This window comes from Orcinus orca, chromosome 2 (assembly GCF_937001465.1).
Source record: "Orcinus orca chromosome 2, mOrcOrc1.1, whole genome shotgun sequence".
In the NCBI taxonomy this organism is placed as follows: Eukaryota; Metazoa; Chordata; class Mammalia; order Artiodactyla; family Delphinidae; genus Orcinus; species Orcinus orca.
In genome coordinates, this window is record NC_064560.1 from 125,718,250 (window position 1) to 125,736,973 (window position 18,724).

An 18,724-nucleotide genomic window follows, 5' to 3' on the forward strand; every position below is an offset into this window, starting at 1 on the left:
GGAGAAGCAACTCTCTTCACGATATGATCATGGGAAAGGAATTAAAGACAATCAGATTGAAATAGCCTTGGATGTAACATTTGTAGATACTCAAAGAGAGATTCTTTTTTGGACATGCAAAATAATCTACGGGTACTCAGGAAGCGAAATTAAGTGGTAGTTATCTAAGTAGTTTTCTGGGGCCTCCCGTGTAGAAAGTTTTTATCATGGCCCTTGTATATACCATTATAAGCCAAGGTCAGCACTGACGAATCAGAGCAGCTATACAGACTCCAGAAAGTAATGTGTTTTCTGCAATACTTCCTCCCTAAAGGAGAAGGAAGCTCACCTTGCTATTGAGTAGATCCATGTCCAGGTCGGCCTTTTTGGCCCACTTCTGCCAAAAGTTGGGGTCATCCAGAGAAATATCAGTCCTATTTTCAGAAGCCACAAAGCTTGCCTAGTGAGGAACAAAGAAACAGTAAAGTTGACTATACCACTTTTTTGAACAGGAAACCAGTATATTTAAAAACTACATTGAAAAAATACATTCAATTCTAGAGAGCCCTGTCTCTCTCTCTCTCTGCTTCTTCAGCCGCTGGCACCGACAGAACATACCTTGGCAAACGTAGAACCCTTTCCTTCAGATTCAATGGTGATGGTAGTGGTTCGTCTTAACAAGATCTGGTCAATGTCCTCTTCACAAAACTTGGAGCCCTCATCGTCTTCCTCCATTATGGCTGCATATGCTCCTTTCCGTAAGAGATCTTCAATCTCCTTCTTGGAGAACTGCTGGATCTACAAAATCCAATAGAAAGGTGAAAAAACTACAAGAGAATATTATCTAACCATATCATGACATTTTATTATATTTTAAGAAACAATAATTGAGAACCCAAATGAGAGGTCAGGATCCTATGCAAAAATAGCTTTTGTCTCCCTCCATCACTATGACCTGTTACAAGTATAGCTAGAGATTAAGAAGACTCACTCCAGTAATGTTGCCATCCCGACCACTCATGGACTGAAGCACAGCTTTATCCAATCCCAACTTGAGGCTAGCCTTATCAAACATCTCTCTCTCATAAGAATTACGAGTGATGAGACGGTACACCTTCACAGCTTTACTCTGCCCAATTCGATGACACCGTGCTTGGGCCTGGTGGAAGGAAGGGCAAAGATAACATAACATTAGAGGGACTTCCCTGGTGGTCCAGTGGTTAAGAATCCCCCTTCCAATGCAGGGGACGCGGGTCCAATCCCTGGTTGGGGAACTAAGATCCCACGTGCCACAGGGCAACTAAGCCCGTGCGCTCTGGAGCCCGTGTGCCACAACTAGAGAGAAGCCCACACGCCTCTACAAAGATCCCGCGTGCTGCAACTAAGACCTGATGCAGCCAAATAAATAAAATTAATTAATTAAAAAAAACAAAAAACATAACATTAGAGGGGGTGGGGGGAGAAGGATTCAAAATACCAATTTCCATCTATAAAGCAGCCATGAAATCAACTCAAAATCAAAAGTCAACTACAAGATGAAATTATTGCCCCATCATCTAGACCAGGGGTCAGCAAATCCTAGTCACCTGTTTCTGTAAATAAAGTTTTTGCTGAAACACAGCTCTACCCATTTATTTACATATTGTCTATAGCTGCTTTTGTGGTACAAGAGCAGAGGTGAGTAGTTACAACAGAGGCTGTCTGATTTACAAAGCCTAAAATATTTACTATCTGGCCCTTTACAGAACAAGTTTGGTAACCTAACTAACAATTCTATACTCTCTAAAAGACAAGACTTTCTAAGAGATCCTGATCCTGTTGCAAAACCTCCCAGGTTAGGTGATTAGTCCCTAAGACAATGATTTCCTTTACCTGCAGGTCATTTTGCGGATTCCAATCTGAATCAAAGATGATGCAAGTATCAGCAGCTGTGAGATTAATTCCAAGTCCACCAGCCCGGGTGCATAGCAAAAAGACAAATCGGTCTGAGTCAGGCTTGCTGAAGCGGTCAATAGCAGCCTGCCGAAGGTTGCCTCTAACTCGCCCATCGATACGCTCATACAAGTACCTGTACGGGAATCACAGGAAAGAAAGTTTAATCAGCTAAGCAGAAAAAGAGAACAAAAAAGCAGACTGGGATTAATATCAGTACCTCTATATCTCTAGTTCACCAAAAACTTTATCAGAAAGTGGAGAGTGAGAGTCTTAAACACTTCTCTTATCCCAGTCCTGGTCAACTTTAATTAAACCCAGGCCCTCCTACTCTTTGCAGCCTTATGAGTATATAGTAAACACAAGGTGAAGAATGACTCTTTTCTTACCTCCTCTGGATTAGATAATCCTCTAGGATATCTAGGCAGCGTACCATCTGGGAGAAGATCAGAACCTTATGGCCACCAGCTTTAAGTTTCGGAAGTAACTTGTCAATAAGAACCAATTTGCCAGCTGAACGAACCATTGCCTGCAAGTGGAAGTCATGAGGTATGATATGGCAAGCTTCTCGAAATTCTGTTAGGATTTTTTCTTCTGCACCTGCCAAAAGAAAAATCAAACCTGATGGTGAGATCCAGAGAAACATACTAAGGCTGCAGTTTATTTAACTGAGACAAGGAAGCAAAGAAAAAAAGATAATCTGACTTGATATCAATGTTACACACAGAATTTCAGCACCCCCAAAATCCTAAGTCATCCTCAATTTTATTCATACAAAATATTCCTTGTAAGTCAGGCTTAAGAACTGGGTAAAATATATGTAAGTCTGTGGACAAGGACCAGAATGGTATATGCAAACCACTATTACCACCCTGCTGGCATCCAAAACACAAACAGCAAAATGGAGTACCACTGAAGACAGAACAGCATGACTTGAGTTCTTATTCATGAAATTCTAAACAGCAAATCCTTTTTAACTTTGGAGATTATGCAGGATCAAAGGGGTAGAAAGAACTACAGGAAGACTTCCAAATGAGAATTGTTTTAAAAGGAGAAATCTCCTCTATTCCCAAATTAGGATGGATCAGTCAATGCATACATTGTTCCTGAGGAATATCACTTAGAAAGTAAACAAGGTAACACAGAAATGTAGGTATTTTCCAGGAATTCCCTCACCATTGATGAGATATGGGTGGTTGCAACATTTGCGCAACTCCATCATTGTATTGAGTAGATTAGGCATGTTAGTATGGCCTGCCCCTTTGGAAAGAAAGGAGAAATTCTTCTCCAAAATAGCCCGATAGTATTTCTTCTGAATGTTGGTCAGCTCTACTTCAATAATGGTTTCCTGCTTAGGTGCCAGGTTCTTTTCAACATCCTCTTTGAGTCTTCTCAGCATCATTGGCTTGAGAATGGCCTGTAGCTTTTGAACCTGTGCCCAATACAGAGAAAAAAGAAATCACTAACATGAGGACAAACATTCTCACATTAGGTGGAAACATGGAGAAATACAATGAGAGTTTTCCAGTATCTGAGAAAAGTAGATTTTGGACAATGCCACAAATGATGTAGGCACAAGGTTACATACAAGGAGCTCAGAACAGCCCGTGATATCTAAGACAGTAGATATCTGCCTAGTACAAACTTCACCTTTTTTTGTCCTGGGTTAGTACCGCATTAGACAGACTTCCTACCTGTTCCTCTGTCTTGAGATCCCCAAAGTCCTTGAGGAACTCTGATTCTGACGGAAACTGTGAAGGTTCCAAGAAATGAAGCAGGCTAAACAGCTCCTCCACAGTATTTTGCAAGGGTGTTCCTGTGAGTAGCACTTTGTGCTCCTAGAAATGGAGAACAGAGAAGAATGATAAAACTCAGAAGGACTTCTAGGGTTTTCTATCAAGTATATAACTTTAGCTTTCATTTCTTTAACTGTAAAATTATGGGAATGGACCAGACTACTCTCTTAACTTTTCTTTTACTTGCTCCCTCTTTTGATAAAATATTCAAGAAAACCCTTGATATTATTTAACATATTAATTTATCTTAAATATATAAGCCAATAAAGAAATATTCAGAATACGTTTTTTCCAATTAAATATGCCTCTCCGCACTCAACTCCCCACAGGCATCCTAACATGTCCCCCTCTGAAGAATGTACCTGTGCTGGATTAAATATGGCCAATAATTTTCGGTAGTTCCTCCTATCAAGGTTCACCCCTTGAACATGGGCTTGCCTTGTAACTTGCTCTGACAAAGAGAATGTAGCAGAAGTGATATCATGTGAGTTTCAGAGCCTGTGCCTCAAAGGCCTTGCAGCTTCCACCTTTACCCTCTTGGAACACTGCCCTGACTCTATCATGTACAGAAGCAAAGTCTGGCCCACAACGGCTGACGGGCCATGTGGAAGATGACACAGGCAACAACCAGCACCAATTGTCAGCTACAGCTGCATTACTGACTCCAGGCAAGACCACCAAAAGAATGGGCTCACCAAGCCCAGCCTAAGTTGCTGAGCTAGAGAATCATGAAAAACATAGTTGTTTTAAGCCACTAAGTTTTTGGATATTTTGTTATGCAGCAATAGGTAACTAATGTGATACCCAACCTCTCCACCCAGTTGAGAACCATTAACCTACAATCAACTACCAACTCTAAAATTTATATGAATTTTATGACTTTCAGGTTACCATTCCCACAGGCCATACCCACCACCCAATACCAAGACTCTGATTCTTTTCTTCTCTGCTAAATTAAGGTTATATTAATTCCACAGGGAATTAGGACTTCTTTAATTCCAGGTGTTTCTGCCCACAAGTCAGTGAGAGGAACTCACCAGGTCCATGTGCTTGAGACTATCAAGCAGCTTGCAATTACGGTTCTTTAGTCGATGGGCTTCATCAATGATGACACAACGCCATTCAATCTCACGAAGCTCGGGACAGTCTGACAAAATCATCTCAAAAGTGGTGATCAGGGCATCAAACTTGTATGCACCCGGGATGAGGCGCCCCTAAGCATGAAGGCAATAAAGTCAGAAAAGGCCTAAAATGTACCTAAAGGAGATGCTCTTCCGAATCACACATCCGTTTTTCATATTCAGGCAGGCTTAATAGGAAATACCAACTGCACCACCACCCACCTCTGCCACTGTTCATCTTCCTGATAAACAGTGCCAAATCACTGAATCTAAGATACGCTGCTTCCGCAGCACACTCAGCTTCTTGGGAAAATGACAGACTTCACTGAATGAAGCTGGACATTTTTGACTCTGCTGCATGCCTACCTCATGTATTTCAGCCCTACACCTTCTGTTGGTAAACACTAAAATCCACAAATGTTGAGTGCTGCTGAAACATACAAGATAAAACTAAAAGTGAAATAGCTAATGTAGTATGTGATAATATTGGTTACTATCTAAAAAGTGGACAGAAGAATCCAATTATCTTAGCAATATTAAGAGCAACAAAATACGACTTGAATAAATTTGGTTTGGTAGAAATAAAAACCACAGGAAACTAATGGTAGGAAAAAAAGTCTCATAAAATTCAATGTTAAGAAAAGATGGGGCTTCCCTGGTGGCACAGTGGTTGAGAGTCCACCTGCCGATGCAGGGGACGGGGGTTCGTGCCCCGGTCCGGGAAGATCTCACATGCCGCAGAGCGGCTGGGCCCGTGAGCCATGGCCGCTGAGCCTGCGCGTCCGGAGCCTGTGCTCCACAGCAGGAGAGGCCACAACAGTGAGAGGCCCGCGTACTGCAAAAAAAAAAAAAAAAAAAAAAAAAGAAAGGACATGGCTTACGTTCACCACCATATGGATCAAGGAATTAATAAAGTAGCTAAATGAATTTCATTCTGGAAAATTCTTTCTTGATGAAAACATCAATGCTGATAAAACTCTATTTTAAATATATGTATTCATAAATAAAGTCAGAATTTCCACTGGATTAAAATGTCCATTGGATAAAAAGAGCAAAGTAAAAAAAAATGCCCTGCACAATCTAAACAAAAATTTTGCCTTAAATCACAGAGAGTCTCAATAAAAGTCTTTGATTCATATAAAAGCCTCTAAAATACCAGGTACCTTGGCCTACTCTCTAAACCATAATATTTGTATTACATACAACTCACCCGTGAATCTTTGCAGTACATTTCATACTGCTGAATCATCTGCCGGCTGGCCAGACTGCCATGGTACACAATAGTGTTCATCTCTGTCCACGTGTTGAATTCTCTCTCCCAGTTAGTAATTGTGGACAGTGGGGCAATGACCAGGAAGGGGCCATGGATGCCCACATTATATACCTCCTGTAAGAAGGCAATGGACTGAATGGTTTTGCCCAATCCCATCTCATCAGCCAGGATGCAGTTCTGCCTGCAGATTCATCACGGAAAAAGAAAAGCAAGTCAAAAGAGACCATCTTTTAAAAAAGTACTTAAAAAGAAATTGTTTCAACAGAAAATAAATAAAAATAATCTCAGACTAAGCCTATATGTTATGGTCCTATTCTTTTCTTTACCTGTTATACCAATTAAAGAGCAGCCAATTGACCCCTTCCAACTGATATTCCCTTAATTGGTTTCTGTTTTTATACTCATGTGACAACTCCAACTTCTTCCAGGCACTTGCTTGTGGACGATTCTAAAAAATAGAAAATCTGAATAAGTGGCATGGAGACACTAACGAAATTAAACTTACTAGGTAGTTCTAATAGTTGAAGTCAATTCAAAAACATTACCATGTTAAATATATTCAAACTCATGAGTCCATAATGACACTTTTAAAAAAAAAAGAGGAAGAAGGAAAGAGAAAAAGCCCACTGATCACTTTTGGAGGGTGCTAAGGAAGTACTTCATTATTTTGAAACTGGGAAATAAAGGATAAGGTAAATAAATAAAGCATTTATCCTCCATTCCTATACCATCTGTACCTTAGGGTAACCAAACAGTAGGTGAACCGTATTTCTTTTTACAGAAGATTCTGTCTAATAAATGAAGAAATGACAGAATCACCATTTAAAACTCTTGAAAGAATGGATCTCAACAATGAACAAAAATGGCTGATATCACAAAAGACAACCTATCAGAACCATCTATAAAGTGGATTTAGTGGTCTCCCTCCCCAACCTGATGCAGCCTCTAGAACAGTGTTATCTAATGGAACTGTCTACAATGATAGAAAATGTTTTATATCTGCCTTTAGCCACATGTGACTACTGAGCATTTGAAATGTGGCTGGTGGCTACTGTATTGGACAGAACGGCTATAAAAAGTTCTAACAGACATTACTGCTCTACATCTAACTATTTATGTGAAATATAAGGGACAGAAAAGGTACCAAGGGGAATGTAACTGGCAAACTGACTATGGAAAACCCTAGAGAACAATCACCTGGTTTCTTCAAGAGAAAACTGCAAAGGAGGGAGAGGAGATCAAGGGGAAACTATAATCAAGAAAGATATATATGAGATATATATTAACTAATAGCAATATATAGACCTTACTTAGAATTTAATTCAAACAATTTAACAAAAGTTAGAAGATAATCAGGGAAATACAGTGATTGCTTACTTGATGATATTTAGGGATGGTTAAATCTTTTCAAGTGTAACAATGGTACTATTTATCTTTTAGACATAAACACGGAAATGTTACACATAAAATGAAGGAATCTGAGATTTATTTTAAAATAATCTGGGAAATGGGGAAATGAGTAGGTAGAGAAATATGTGAAACAAGATTGGCTACGTGTTCATTGCTTAAGTTGGGTTACGGGTACATTATACTACTTCTTCAACTTCTATACATGTTTGAAAATTTCCATAATAAAAAGCTAAAACAAAGAAAATTAAATCATTGCCTATATGGACTTTACAATCTAAATGCAGATATACTTACCACCCTTTTGAGTTCTGGGTGCCTTGACTGGATCCGTTTAAATTCTCGAATCTTGCCCTCATCAACATCCTCTTTTAGCTCCCATGTACTATCCTCATAGGGCAGAGAGCACCATTTTACCAAGTAGTAAATTACAGGCTAAGAGAGAAAAAAGCCAAAGCCTTAATGAAACGAACGATTCTGTGTTCTCTGCCGTGATTAAAAGATAAGAATTTGACTAAAGAATCAGATCACAAAGTGTCAATATCTAAAAAGGTGCCAAAAAAGTCAGGCTGAAAACACCAGACAGAGGCTCATCTGCTGATGCACTGTACTATTTATGGCTCTGATCCTGTTTCCAGACAATTTATCAGAATCTGAAAGTGAAATTTCTACCCAGCACTATCTAGAACACTAAGCACTGAAACATCAGGCTCATCAACCAAGCAGATTAAACAAACAAAAAAAAATCCTTTATTGTGTTCAATTAGATTGAAATTGAATTGTTGAACTGAATTAATTATTGTTAATTATTGAATTAAAAGATATGGTAGCCCTGTTTCATACTATCCTCCTGGCACCAAATTTGATACAGTAGAAGCCAGGCTACTGTAGAAGCAAAGAACAGGTTAAATCCATAGGAGCAGAGCAGGACTGAAATCACTGGGCTTCTGAGCTCCTGGAGCTCTCAGCGCAGATGCTATTTCAAAGAGCAGCCATAGGGTGGTAAAGAGATTTTCTTGCGAGCCCCAGGAAGCTAGGAGATAACTGCAAGAGGTATCCCCGAAGAGAGCTAAGAGTGAAGAGGAAGGGGAAATGCTGAAGCTCCAACTACGGTGCTATGCTCTATGTAGGCATTCTAGTGCAAGGGACGGGGCAGTGACCAGTGGTAATATGGCTCCTATTCTCACTACTCAAGATGACTGATCACGGACCGGACTGCATTTCCATATTTGGCTTATATGAATCGAGAAGAATTAGACTGGGCCTAATGTAATCACCAGGAAATCTCTAATTATCAACTCATAGAATACCCCTTAGAACAGCCAGCAAGAAGTATGAAGATATGTGTCTCAATAGAGATATAGATCAAGGAATACCTAGAATTAATGTAATTTCTCTTTGACCTTTTGCTTTACTGTAGTGACTCAGGTCACTTTCTACATAGACATTTGTTCACGTCACATATTTCCAGCACCCTTACTCTTCCAAGGACTTTAATATTTATTATAATATTTATTTCCACTATTGGGTAACGTAATAAGGATGACAAACTCATTTTGGAGAGGAGGGGGAAATGGGCAAACAGAACGTTTTTATCCAATACTGGGAACATAAATTACAGTACCAGGGTACTAAAACACTTTAATCTGTCATACTGGTCCCAATACATTCCAGAGGAGCCTAATCAAAGTCCAATTACTTTTGGAAGATGAAGGTGTAAGTATAGTGATAGAGAGCATAAGATTTTCAAGGCTGGGAAGGCTGAGATCCTGAAAGCGATGAGAATAATTTAACAGTAGCTAACCTGTCCTGACTAATAACTGGTCCATTCCACTCTCACCTCCCACAAATGAACAATAAGCAGTAATTCCCACCCCTAACCCCAAAAGCAGAAGATATGTTTTCTGAGGCATTCTTCTTAGGATTTAAAGACACTGAATTGTAACGGGCCTTGGACATCTAAGGTTCTATCTGAGAAACGCTGAAGGCTTATAAAATAAACTGGGAATTTTACAGAGGGAAGACTTTGACTCTTAGGTCCTGTACAGATGATATATGGGAGCGAGTCATTTAGCTTGTGAGTGAGCCCAGCCCACCATCCAGCACTGACGTCTTAACAAGGCTCTGCTACCCACTCTGTAAGCAGTGACTGAAGTGAGGACAACTTGATGAAATGTGGCCCTGCAAAGTTAAACCAACAACTGTGACTTGAAGTGAGAAGAGTTCTAACAAAAAGGTGGGTCATGGCCTAAGTAAATTTAAATGAGAGCAATGCTGAATTCACTGGTGGCTTAGATCTATACAACTCTTAATTGGAAAATGAAAAAAAGTGATTAATGAAAACATATCACCTAGTGTTTTAGCATATCTAAAATCAGCTACCCAATCTAAGAAAGCTTTAGAGCTGTGGTTCCCAAATCAAACTATGCATGAGAAGCCCTTGGAGAACCAACTTAAAAATACAGATCTCTGGATCCCACCCTAGATGTACTGAATCTGAACCTGTGGGAATAGGACCTCACATCTGTTTAAAGGTACTGACACAAATGCAGTGTATCTGTTTTAGTGACAAATGAAAATGCATTTAACTGATGCTAAGTACAGGAAATAAATAATTCTCAACAACATGAAGAAAGCTATGAGTCTATGCAAGTATTTTTATATTCACAAATTTGGAGATTCGTAAAGTATCCCTTTCTCCATCCCCACCTCTCACCCCCAACTGAAGGTCAAGGGTCTCCCATATAAAATCTGTGAGAAAATGAGGCCAAGGTTAATGAGTCTTTGTAAAACAGCTCCCAGATATTTGAGAATCTTTCGTTTTAGCCTCTCTCTGTTCTCCTTTACCTTCCCAGTATCATTCTAAGTATCTCTCAGAAAAATTCAAAAGTACCTTTTCAGTCCAAGAAATTTTTCAGCCATATCTGAAAAATAAAGGATGGGCAAGCAGACAGGCAGAAATCTTTAAGAGGCCTTTCATGTTCCTCCATGCCCCAACTCACCTCCCCATTGTCCTTGTCAATGCTGTGAGACTCATCCAATATCCTATCCACCTCTACATAGTCTGGGTTGAAGGGCTCTTCGTCCTAGAGGAATTATGAAACCAAACAATAAGACCAAAAGATCACTGTCCAGGAAACACACTCCTCCATGCAACCTTTAGCTGATAACCCTACTTCAAAATTTATTAAGAGAAAAGAAGGGAGTTCCCCATTTTCATAATACCACATCCTACACACTTACCTGTATTTGCATCTATCCTCTTGCCTGTTACCAGATAAAGTGTCACTACTCCCTAACAGAGGCCATTCTCTCCATATATGCTTTGGATTCCATTCCTTCTTGCCTTCTTAGGAATCTCTCTCTACTGGAGCATGCCCATAACATACAACCATGCTTGACTATTTCTCATCTTTTCTTTAATTAATTTATTTATTTATTTGGCTGCGCTCGGTCTTCATTGCAGTGCGTGGGCTCTTCATTGTGGCACACAGTCTTCTCTAGTTGCGGCGCACGGGCTCTCTAGTCGCGGCATGTGGGCTCTCTAGTTGCGGCACGCAGTCTCTCTAGTTGTGGTGCGTGGGCTTTAGAGAGCATGGGCTTAGTTGCGGTATGTGGGATCTTAGTTCCCCAACCAGGCAACTTCACGTCTTAAAAAGACCTCCCTGACTCTACATCCCCCTCCAACTATTCTTTTGTTCTGCTTCATACCCAAACTTTTCCAAGAGTTTTAAACACACAGTACCTCCATTTCATCACTTCCTTCACTTACTTGTCCACCCATTCCACTCTTCTTTCTACTTCCATCACACAATGAAACTACTCTTGTCGAGGTTATTAATGATCTCCAAATTGCCAAACATAATGGAAATGTTTCTGTACTCACCTTAATTTACCTATACAAAGTATTAAACAATTCATTATTCTCTCCCCAAAGCACTCTCTTCCCTAGGCTTTTCTGAGACACCATATTCTCTTCGGTAGCCTTTATTTTGGTTTCACTTTTTGTTTTGGCCAATTCTCAGTCACCTTCACTGGCTCTTTTTTTCCTAAGTCACTGGTATCCAACTTTGGGTGGTATCCCAAGATAAATAACCCAAGGCTTCAAAGAAAGATCTCCAAGAAACCTTAAGGAAAAAACTCTTTCTTTCTTAAGACACTTTCCCCCTGATTTTTGTGACATATCTTTTTCCTAATCTTTCTCCTACCACTCTGGCAAACAGTCCCTTCTTCACCTGGTCCTCTAAATTTGTGAGAATTGCTTAAGGATTGGCCCTGGGCTTACATCCATTGCCTTATAGAAAGAAATTTTTAAAAGTACAGAACTATTAGAAAGTATAGAACTTTCCCCAGGGTGACTCTATTCATTATTAAGGCTTTAATAATTATGTATATGCTGATACATTCCAAAGTTAAATTGCAGCCTAAAAAATCCAGATTTGTATATCTATCTCCTTGATAGAAATGTGTTACAGAATTTTAAGCTTAACATGGTCTAAACTAAAATCTTGATTTTCCCCAAATCAGTTGTTTCTAAAATCTTCCATTCTTTAATAAATGACTCTACCTCAAGCCATTTGCTCAGACCAGAAACCTATCTATATAAGCCATCGCACCAAATCCTGTCAATTCTACTTTAAAGTAAACTCAAATCTATCCATTCTCTCTAACCACTGAAAGCACTCTGCTATAAGCCTTAATTTCTCATCTAGAAAACTTCAACAGCCTCCTTACTGCTCATCCTACTTTCACGCTTACTCTTCTCCAATCCAAAGTCTAGATGATCTTTTTTTTTAATAAATTTTATTTATTTATTTATGGCTGTGTTGGGTCTTCGTTGCTGTGCACAGTCTTTCTCTAGTTGTGGCAAGCGGGGGCTACTCTTCGTTGTGGTGCGCAGGCTTCTCACTGCGGTGGCTTCTCTTGTTGCAGAGCGCAGGCTCTAGAGCGCAGGCTCAGTAGTTGTGGTGCACAGGCTCTGTTGCTCTGCAGCATGTGGGATCTTCCCGGACCAGGGCTCGAACCTATGTCCCCTGTGTTGCGGGAAGATTCTTAACCACTGAGCCACCAGGGAAACCCTAGATGATCTTTTAAAAATGAAAATTGGGTCTTCCCTGGTGGCAGTGGTTGAGAGTCCGCCTGCCAATGCAGGGGACACGGGTTCGTGCCCCAGTCTGGGAAGATCCCACATGCCGCGGGGCGGCTAGGCCCGTGAGCCATGGCCGCTGAGCCTGCGCGTCCGGAGCCTGTGCTCCGCAATGGGAGAGGCCACAACAGTGAGAGGCCCGTGTACCGCAAAAAAAAAAAAAGAAAATTGGATGTGCTTTCACCTGTTTTAAATAGTCCAGTGGTTTCCCTCTTTGCACTTAGAATAAAAACAAAACTAAAAGGTCTATAAGCACCTGCTTGCCTAAATTTCTGATCTCATTTCGGGCCACTCACTCTCTATCGTACATCAATCCCACTGTCCTTTCAGTTCCTCATCCTGTCTCAGGGCTTTCATATATTGCTATTTCCCATGCCAGGGATACTATTTACGTGTGTTCATGGTCTTGCTAACTCATTCATAATTCAATTCTCAGTGAAGTCTTCACTGATTATCCAAAGTAGGCATTTTTTTATTAGGTCTTCCTGTGCTCTTTCTTTCCTGGCACTTACCACAATTTGAATTATTTTTAAATCTCTCTCTCTCCCCATTAGACAGTGAGCTACATGAGAACACAGACCATGTGTGATTTGCTTACCATAGTGACTAGCACATAATAAACAATGAATAAATGAATAATTGATTTGGTTAAATGGCCTACCTATAAAGGCAAAACTGGCATACAAGTCAGTTAGCAGAGCTTGGCTCAAGGGTCACAAATTATATATCTAATACCAACTGGAATGGGATTAGTTTCATCATACATTTCTCAAATTAGGCTTTAAAAGAACATAGACCAAAAAACAAACCCCCACGACACAATTATCATTATTTTCATATAAAAAGATATTATAAAACCTACATGGCCCGACTTGCCCTCTCCAAGTGATGTGGAAAATAACTCATTTATTGGCAAACCTGGTGATATAGTTTTTTCAGATGTATTTGGGCACAGCTGGGTTTTTTTGCTGAAGCTATACATTATTCCTTCTTTCACTCTTTCTTACTAGCTCCTCTTTAGGTTTTTTTTTAAAATAAACTTATTTATTTTTTGGCTGCATTGGGTCTTTGTTGCTGCACGTGGGCTTTCTCTAGTTGTGGCCAGCGGAGGCTACTCTTCGTTGCGGTGCGCGGGCTTCTCACTGCAGTGGCTTCTCTTGTTGCAGAGCACAGGCTCTAGGCGCGTGGGCTTCAGTAGTTGTGGTGTGTGGGCTCAGTAGTTGTGGCACGCAGGCTCAGCAGTTGTGGCACATGGGCTCTAGAGTGCAAGCTCAGTAGTTGTGGCGCACGGGCTTAGTCGCTCCACAGCAGGTGGGATCTTCCCGGACCAGGGTTCAAACCCGTGTCCCCTGCACTGGCAGGCGGATTCTTAACCACTGTGCCACCAGGGAAGTCCTCCTCTTTAGGTCTTAAGAAGCTCTGAGAAAGAATTCTTCTTCTCAAGGCACTCAGTAATGAAAAATCCCATTTTGGGAAAGGTATATGTATACAAAGCTTTCAAAGCAAAATCGAGAGTTAAAATACAGCTCAAGAGACCCTTACAGATGTTCCAGTACTTAACTAGTAGTAACACTGGGTATGGTGTATTAAAGCTCCTTTATCACTATTTCTAGTTATACTGGATTAGAAGTTTGAGAAAATAAATGTTCTCTGTTAATGATATGGTTGCTTCTGTCCACAGATACCATCAACTGCTGAAGACTGACATTAGAGGGAGAAGAATGCCGCAAGTGGACCAGAGGTCAGTTTACCATCTGTTCTGAAAATACTTCATGAATATCAAAAAACTCAATTTCCAAGTACCCTATAACTTATAAAAATACCATATTTAGACCTGGTAAAACAAAGCCTGGGGCAATTAAGTAAGAAAAGTCCAACGATCAAAATGAACACTTTATACCCATATATACAAAGCAACTATGAGTCTTTTGAAGTATCAGTCAAGGTTGATAACCCCAGTAATTTATGCTTCTATGAAATAAATGATAGGCAATACCTATTCCTAATTACCTCATGGAAGAAGTGTCTCATCTGAGCCATTTTGGTTTTGAAGCGCTTTAGTTTTTGATGGATCCTCTTATCCTTCTCTAGTTGGGAGATGGTAGCCCACTCACAATGTAGATAGGAGCTAAAGGGGATGGAAATAGCCAGTCACAGTGTGAGAAAGGGGAATTGGTCAGCTAGTGTCTGAGATGTGGGGATTAGCCAGAAGCAGACATAAGACTATGTGCTTCAATGGGGAGACAGTCTCTTAGGTCAGTACTTCTTAAACTTGATTTTGCACACAAACCACCTGGTCTAGGGTAGGCTTGAAAGTTCACATTTCTAACAGGCGCCCAACTGATGCTAACTCTGCTGGTCCACGGATCACACTCTGAGTAGCAAGGTCTTAATCTTAGACTAACGTAAAGAGGATTTTACAAGGGATTTTGTCAGGAACCATCCTCACCCCACCTTTCTGCAGGTAAATATAAAGAGTCAATTCCTGAGCTTCTCTCTGAATATACATTTTCCTCACCAAAAACAGGCGAGGAGACTATAAAAAAAGGGACACATTCCCACCCAGGATAGACTATACAGGAGAACTTTTTAGAACCCTGAGGAATTTGGGGTGAAAAGCTTTTTTGCACAGATCACATACTAGTTCTTGTACTTGACAAAGAATTCTTCTGCTTCAGTATATTGTCCAGAAGGAAGCTGAGAAGAAAGAAATTACAGTTACTAAACTTATTTGTCAAAGAGAACTTTTCATTTTAACACACACGGTAGAGCTTCATACCAATGCTCCCAGAATATATTACTGACTAAGGGATTAAAGAACTTAATCTGGTATTTCAATGCTGGAGGCTTGACAGCTGGAGAAAATAAGCCCTTTTCCAGTTTAAACAAATAAGCGAAAGAAGTGGCAATAAGACAGTTCCTACTTTCCACCTAACTTTTCTCCACCATCTCTTGTAACTACACTGTAGCAATATAGCCTGACATCCAAAGGTGCTCATTACATACAGCCTGTAACTGCAGCATTATGGGCTGACATTAAAAATAGAGGCCTCACCTCCTTCTTCACAATACGCATAGAAAGCACTTTGTCTACAATGGCTGCATCTTCTTCACTGGGATTCTCCTGTAGCAAAAGATGCAGTCAGTCAACAGAGATTGTGAGCAGCAAGACAAAGGTCTCAAATTGCTTAAGTTCTCAGCTTACCACAAAGAACTGCATGGAAGGCAAAGTCTCGCCATCTGGTTCCTGCACTGGCTCAGGCAGGATAGGCTCAGTTTTGATTGGACCAGTTACATCTACTTCTTCTTCTTCTTCATCATCTGTGATCTTTATATCCAGATCCTCTGTATATTTTTTCCGTTTAACTTGGCGGTTTGAGCGTCTCTTCTATAGAGGCAAAAATGGTTAAAATAACTGCTTAGGTCTCTCAAGGAGAAAACCTTTAAAACTATTCGCCTATAGTCATATACTTAGATTTGACTCCAAAATCCCTATGAAAAATTAAACCAAAAGATGATAAATAGCTTATTTATCAAATTATGTGATGTCAAATCATGTAACTTATTCTATGTACTGAATATATATTAACTTGCTGAATTGTTTTATCAAAGTATCAGATTCCACCTGAAAGTAACCTATTGGCAAGGGGCTCTTAAAAAACTGAAACAGGACTCTCAACCTGCAGAGTGCAATGAACTTCACAGGAGGAGCAACCCTGGAGTGCAAAGGTGCAAGAACATTTTGTTTCTAATTGTTCCTTTGTTTTAGTTCTAAAGTTTTTTTGTTTGTTTTAATAAATAGGATCATACTGTATGTATTGTTCTGCTGCTTACTTTTCTGTTAGCATTTTTCTTGGAGATGTTTTCCATATCAATACATTTCAAATCTGCCTTATTCTTTCAAATGGTTGAGTAGAAGATTTTTTAATTAAATAGTCTAAGTAATACTTGCAGCTCATGATAAAAAAATTAGGAAGGATGGAGAGACAAAATTATTATTTTTCAATCATGATTATAACCCCTGGAAAACCCAAAATCAAATGAGTCATTAGAAGCAGAACTACTGAAAATGAGTAAACTTGCTTGGCATAAAATTAATTTTTAAAAATCAATAGCATTCTTATAGAGACTAAGGCAGAAAATACAATAAAAGAAAATATTCTTTTTCTGAGAAAATATTAATTATCTTAAGCATTAAATTTAGTAAGAAATATATAAAATCTATGTGAAGAAAACTTTAAAGCGCTATAGGACATTAAAAGAGAGTTGAATAAATAGTGAAATATATATACCCTCCCATATCACATAAATTTGAAAAACAAAATTAACAGAATTTTTTAATTAGATAAGCTGATTCTAAAATTCAAATGGAGAACTAAACATCTAAGAATAACCAGGAAAAATATGAAAAAGTTTACTTGGCCTTACCAGATATTAAGGACAATATAAAGCTATACTAATTAACACAACTTGGTACCGCTCCAAGAAGAGATAAACAAGTCAAGGAAATAATGTTCAGATATAGACTAAAATACTTATGTGGATTTAGAACATGATAAAAACAGAACTTCTAATCAGTGAGGAAAAAGTGGATTATTCTATAAAATGGGATTGAAAACAGATGACTAGCCGTCTAGTGGATGTAAGAAACAAATCTACAAAAAGACTGCAAGATTTAAAAGTTAAAAAAAAGACAAAATTTCTAAAAGAAGATGTGGAAGAATTTTTTTTTATAATCCTGGAGTAGAGAAGGTGTTTCTAATAAATTGATCAATTTGACCTTGTAAAAAGTTTAAGATATCTGAGTAATATCAATATAATCCATCATAAACAAAGTTGACACAAATAATAAACTAGAGAAAAAATGCCGTATGATACATTTCCCAAGCATAAAGAGGTCTTCTGAATCACTAAGAAAAAGATCAACACAATAGAAATATGGGCAAATAACATAAAATAGTTCATAGAAAACAACAGAATGGCTTTTAGTGTAAAATGATGCTCACACTCAGAATAAAATTGTTACAACTGAAAACTAAACTGAGATTCCCCCTTTTTTTTTCTCTTGCACCTAACCGAGTGGCAAAAATCAGAAAGTTGGATCAAATATTTGAAATAGGAACGCACACATTGTTGGTGAGAGTACACACTGGCATGAAGAAAATTTCTATAGAAGAAAATTTGACAATACCCTTTGATCCAACAATTCCACTTCAAAGATATTATCCTACAGATAAATTTGCACATATATACAAATCTCTGTAGCATTACTTGTGGTAGTAGAAGACCAGAGAAAACCTAAATGCCTATCAACAGGGGATTGGTTAAACAAATTACGCTATAGTCAAAATATATGAAGTGACAGTGGAACTCTCACTGCTGGTGGAAGTGTAAAATGACACAATCACTTCGGAAGCTGGCAGATTCTTATAAAGTTAAATGGTTAAATGTTTAACTACCCCACAGTCTATCAACTCCTGGGAATTTAGCTATGAGAAGTGAAAACCTATGTCCACAAAGTATGTGTACTGAGACTGTTCATTGCAGGCTTACTCATAACAGCTCCAAATTGGGAACAAACCAAATGTCTAATAGAATGAATAAACACTGTGCTATATTCATAAATAAAAATGTTTCTCAAGAAAAAAAAAAGAATGAACTTCAGATACATCAACAACATGAATAAATCTGAACAACATTATGCTGAAAAAAGTGAGACCCAAGAGTACATACTACGTGATTCCATTTACATGAAGTTCAAGAACAGGCTAAGTTTAATCTATGGTAATAAAAAGGGGCACAATGGTTGCCTATGTGGAGGTGTGGGGGAGAGGATGGTGAACTGACTGAAAAGAGGGTACAAGGGAACTTTCTGGGATGATGGAACACGGGATGTCATTAAATAATCTCTCGGGGCTTCCCTGGTGGCGCAGTGGTTGAGAGTCCGCCTGCCGATGCAGGGGACGCGGGTTCGTGCCCCGGTCTGGGAGGATCCCACATGCCGCGGAGCGGCTGGGCCCCGTGAGCCATGGCCACTGGGCCTGCGCGTCCGGAGCCTGTGCTCCGCAAC

At 39.4% G+C, this 18,724-nt stretch overlaps 1 protein-coding gene across 7 annotated transcripts in view; it reads right to left on the minus strand.

Moving 5' to 3' along the window:
• Nucleotides 1-18,724, minus strand: part of CHD8 (chromodomain helicase DNA binding protein 8) — a 56,645-nt gene that overhangs the window by 12,546 nt on the left and 25,375 nt on the right. For all 7 annotated transcript variants that reach the window (XM_033435952.2, XM_033435955.2, XM_049705473.1 and 4 more), the window contains exons 6-21: nt 15,860-16,042; nt 15,710-15,778; nt 15,296-15,351; nt 14,665-14,782; nt 10,511-10,594; nt 7,806-7,943; nt 6,428-6,549; nt 6,039-6,282; nt 4,745-4,921; nt 3,606-3,749; nt 3,088-3,343; nt 2,301-2,511; nt 1,852-2,047; nt 971-1,138; nt 598-777; nt 329-439 (exon numbers count right to left, since the gene is read on the minus strand). In XM_033435952.2, coding sequence (XP_033291843.1) covers nt 329-439; nt 598-777; nt 971-1,138; nt 1,852-2,047; nt 2,301-2,511; nt 3,088-3,343; nt 3,606-3,749; nt 4,745-4,921; nt 6,039-6,282; nt 6,428-6,549; nt 7,806-7,943; nt 10,511-10,594; nt 14,665-14,782; nt 15,296-15,351; nt 15,710-15,778; nt 15,860-16,042 — 2,457 coding nt within the window. The remainder of the gene's footprint in view (nt 1-328; nt 440-597; nt 778-970; nt 1,139-1,851; nt 2,048-2,300; nt 2,512-3,087; nt 3,344-3,605; nt 3,750-4,744; nt 4,922-6,038; nt 6,283-6,427; nt 6,550-7,805; nt 7,944-10,510; nt 10,595-14,664; nt 14,783-15,295; nt 15,352-15,709; nt 15,779-15,859; nt 16,043-18,724) is intronic.